The sequence below is a fragment of the Tamandua tetradactyla genome, chromosome 2 (assembly GCF_023851605.1).
Source record: "Tamandua tetradactyla isolate mTamTet1 chromosome 2, mTamTet1.pri, whole genome shotgun sequence".
NCBI lineage: Eukaryota > Metazoa > Chordata > Mammalia > Pilosa > Myrmecophagidae > Tamandua > Tamandua tetradactyla.
In genome coordinates, this window is record NC_135328.1 from 202,663,784 (window position 1) to 202,667,273 (window position 3,490).

The following is a 3,490-nucleotide window of genomic DNA, read 5'->3' on the forward strand; positions in this document are numbered from 1 at the left end:
CTTGACTCACAAGGCTTTAACTAAGGTCATGGTACCTGGGTTTGTTCAATATCATTCAACAAATTATTGGCAGAGTTGGGATGTTGACCCCTTGGCTCCTGACCCCCAGTTCGGTGTTCTTTCCACTATAACTATTTTGAGACTCTTCTTGCTCCCACTGTCCAGTTAATTAGTTGCCACACGCAATTGAACTCTTAATGTTTCCTGTGCTAATCTTGTCTCCCCAGATTGTGAGATTCCTAAGAGCAGGAGCAGGAGATGCCTTCAAAGCAATTCCATAAATATTTACCAACTGATTGACTAAGAAGCAGCTATTGGGAGACTCCACTTTGTCAGTTCCAAGATGGAAACCAGCTCTCTGGGGCTGCAAATTCCCCAAAGTCCTAGGAGGTGACAGGAATACAGGCACAGAAGACTGAACACAACTCCTGTTGCAACACAGAGCTTAGCTTGCTGCCCTCTGGTCCCTTTCCTGGGCTCTCAGATACAGCTGGAGCTATTTCAGAAGGGCTAAGAATAATCAAGTCCAGGTGGCCTGCCCATCCACAGTGGAAAGGGACAGACAATAGAGCAACGAAATTACCAAGCTTTTGTTTTCTTATAGAGGTGTGTGGAGAGTGGGGGGGAAACAGGTGAAGCAAGATTCACTGATGGAATGGGGGGAAGGGGTGCTCAAAAGATTGATGGAGAAATCTCCTCTCTTTTGTTCCCCCACATTAAAAACCCTGTCCAAACTTCTAATCTAACCCTGTTCCAAAACATGACTGGGTCATATATTTGGGTCCTTATGGAATGCATGGGCTCTGAAGGTTGGAGGGCTTTTCCTTCTCCATACAAAAAAGCATGGATTCAGACAACTATTCTTTCTCCCCCCTTTCCCCTGTTGCTCAAAAAAAAAAAGTAGTGTTCTTTGCTCAAAACCCCTTCCCCTCCTCCTTCTGCAATCTCAGCGCCTAGCCCAAATCTGTTTTCTTCATTGTAACCTCAGCTTCACCGCAATTAATTTTTCCCCCCCTCTGGTCACAAGATAATTCCTGACGCCAGTGAGTCTGGAGGTCAGACGAACAGCAAATTGGGGAACAAGGCGGCACTAATTCCTTACAAGTTTCCCTTGAAAAAATCTTTTGCTTTTAAGAAAAAAAAAAAAAAAGCTTCTTTTCTGCTCAGGGATTTATGACCTCGGACGAGCCGTGGGTTCGAACCAGTGTTGGGGCTGAGGGTGAACTGGCAGGGGAGCCCAGAGATCTGGGGCGCTGCCAGGAAAAAGGCAAATTCTTAAAGTTAATGGTTTTAAGTGAGTTTTTAAATCCTTCCTGGCGAAGAGGCCCGCCTCTCCCCACTATCAGCGTTTCCTCATTCTTTGAATCCGCGGCTCGGCGGTATTCGGCGTCAGACCAGCGGGAGGAAGCCTGTTTGCAATTTAACCGGCTTGTGAACGCCCAGGGTGAGCGGAGGCGGAGCCAGGGCGGCTATTTTTGCATAAAGGGGCGTGCCGTCCAAGGCGGCTCTATAAGACCAGGCGGCCGCCCGCGTGAGCGCGTCGCAAGCTACTCTAGGTGTCCTGCGGTCTTCGTCTCTTCGACACCTCTCCCCTCAGTCTCCAGCATGAAGGCGCTGAGCCCGGTGCGCGGCTGCTACGAGGCGGTGTGCTGCCTGTCGGAGCGCAGCCTGGCCATCGCGCGCGGCCGCGGCAAGGGCCCGGCCGCAGAGGAGCCGCTGAGCCTGCTAGACGACATGAACCACTGCTACTCGCGCCTGCGGGAACTGGTACCCGGAGTCCCGCGAGGCACTCAGCTTAGCCAGGTGGAAATCCTGCAGCGCGTCATCGACTACATCCTGGACCTGCAGGTGGTCCTGGCCGAGCCGGCTCCCGGGCCCCCAGACGGCCCGCATCTCCCGATCCAGGTGCGCTCGGGCGTGCGCGGCGCTGAGGCGGGGCTGAGCGCGCGAGGTCGGGATGCTGTGGGACCCCCCAGAGCATCTACGTGTCATGCTTAATTCTCTTTCCCTCTTTTCTCAGACAGCCGAACTCGCCCCGGAACTCGTCATCTCCAACGACAAAAGGAGTTTCTGCCACTGACCCTGCCGTCCTGGCAACTCCAGGTGAGTATCCCTTCCTCTGGGGTATCCGCTGGAGGAGAGCAGCTTAGACGACAAATCCGGGACTCGGCTGGCGATTGCCGCCCCCTCAGTTTAGGGAAAGTGAGCCTAAAAAGGGGCAAGGGACTTGCCCGTGGCAGTCGCTTCAAATGAATGGCAGAACCAGTTTCCATTAATGGTGTATTCCGGCATTAAAACGACAGCATCCCTGCTCTCCTCTGGCCAAAGACCAGGAAAAATAGGCGCGGATCCGACTAAATAGCCTTTCTGTTTGGAGTTGTAAAGAGACTTTGGAACAGTCTTCCTCCTCCCCCTCCTAACTGGTGTCAGTTCCAAAGGGGTGGGGTGGCGCAAGCTCCGCCTGTGGTCCTTTGGCGCCAACTGGGTGGGGGCCGCGCGGGGCGCGGAGTTATCAGCTGGAGGTAGAGACCAAGTTTCCTCCCTGGCGCCGGCCAGTCTACGGACGGCCCCAGCCTCGGCGCGCTGGGCGGAAACTGACGGCTCCCTCGTCTCCATCCCTCCCCCGCCCAGAACGCAGGTGCTGGCGCCCGCTCTGCCTGGGACCCCGGGACCCTCCGGCCGGAAGCTCAAGGGCATGGATGGACCCCAACCTCGCCCTTGCCCACGCGACTCCCCCAAACGCCTCGAGGCTGGACCTGGCGCCCGGGAACGAAGGACTGTGAACTTGGGTGGCCTGAAGAGCCAGAGCTAGCTCTGGGTACCAGCTGGGCCACGTCACGCAGCCCCCACCCCATTTCCAAGTTTAAAGACTGTCTTTTCAGAGTGTGGAGGTATGGGGAGAAGTGGCTGCTCTCCAGACTCTGCCAAGGCAGGTAGGGCTGGTCTTCAGGTCTCCTTGGAGAAAGGCTCTGTTGCCCTGATTATGAACTCTATAATAGAGTATATAGCTTTTTGTACCTTTTTTACAGGAAGGTGACTTTCTGTAACCATGCGATGTATATTAAACTTTTTATAAAAGTTAACATTTTGCATAATAAACGGTTTTTAAGCACCTGTGTATATAATCTGACTGGGTACCTGCATCCCCCATACCTTCTCACATTGGTTGAATTCAGGAAAGAAGAAATGTCCTTGGGGCTTAAAGGCAAAGTCATTTATTTTTTGAAGAGGGAGCTGGGAAAATGCCTGGCCTGAGGCTGAGGCTGGGTTTGGCAGTATGAGAGGGGGCTTGTGATGGTAGCCCCATGTCCACTGATGGCTGGGTGCAGAGAAGATCTTTGGCCCTACCCCTTCATTTTACACTTGACAGAAAGACCAGAGGGGGAAGTGATGGGCACAAACTCACCCAGTAAGTTGGAGACCCAGGCTAGAACTGAGGTCTCCTGAGTTCCAGTTCTTAGATCTGCTGGCTAGATCTAACAGCAAGTGG

At 53.4% G+C, this 3,490-nt stretch overlaps 1 protein-coding gene across 1 annotated transcript; it reads left to right on the forward strand.

Moving 5' to 3' along the window:
* The first annotated feature begins 1,379 nt into the window (after nucleotides 1-1,379).
* On the forward strand, nucleotides 1,380-3,112 carry ID3 (inhibitor of DNA binding 3). The gene is made up of 3 exons (XM_077150880.1): nucleotides 1,380-1,905; nucleotides 2,021-2,103; nucleotides 2,632-3,112. The coding sequence occupies exons 1-2, from the start codon at nucleotides 1,606-1,608 to the stop codon at nucleotides 2,078-2,080; spliced, it is 360 nt and encodes a 119-aa protein (XP_077006995.1). The 5' UTR covers nucleotides 1,380-1,605; the 3' UTR covers nucleotides 2,081-2,103; nucleotides 2,632-3,112.
* The last annotated feature ends 378 nt before the right edge of the window (nucleotides 3,113-3,490 follow it).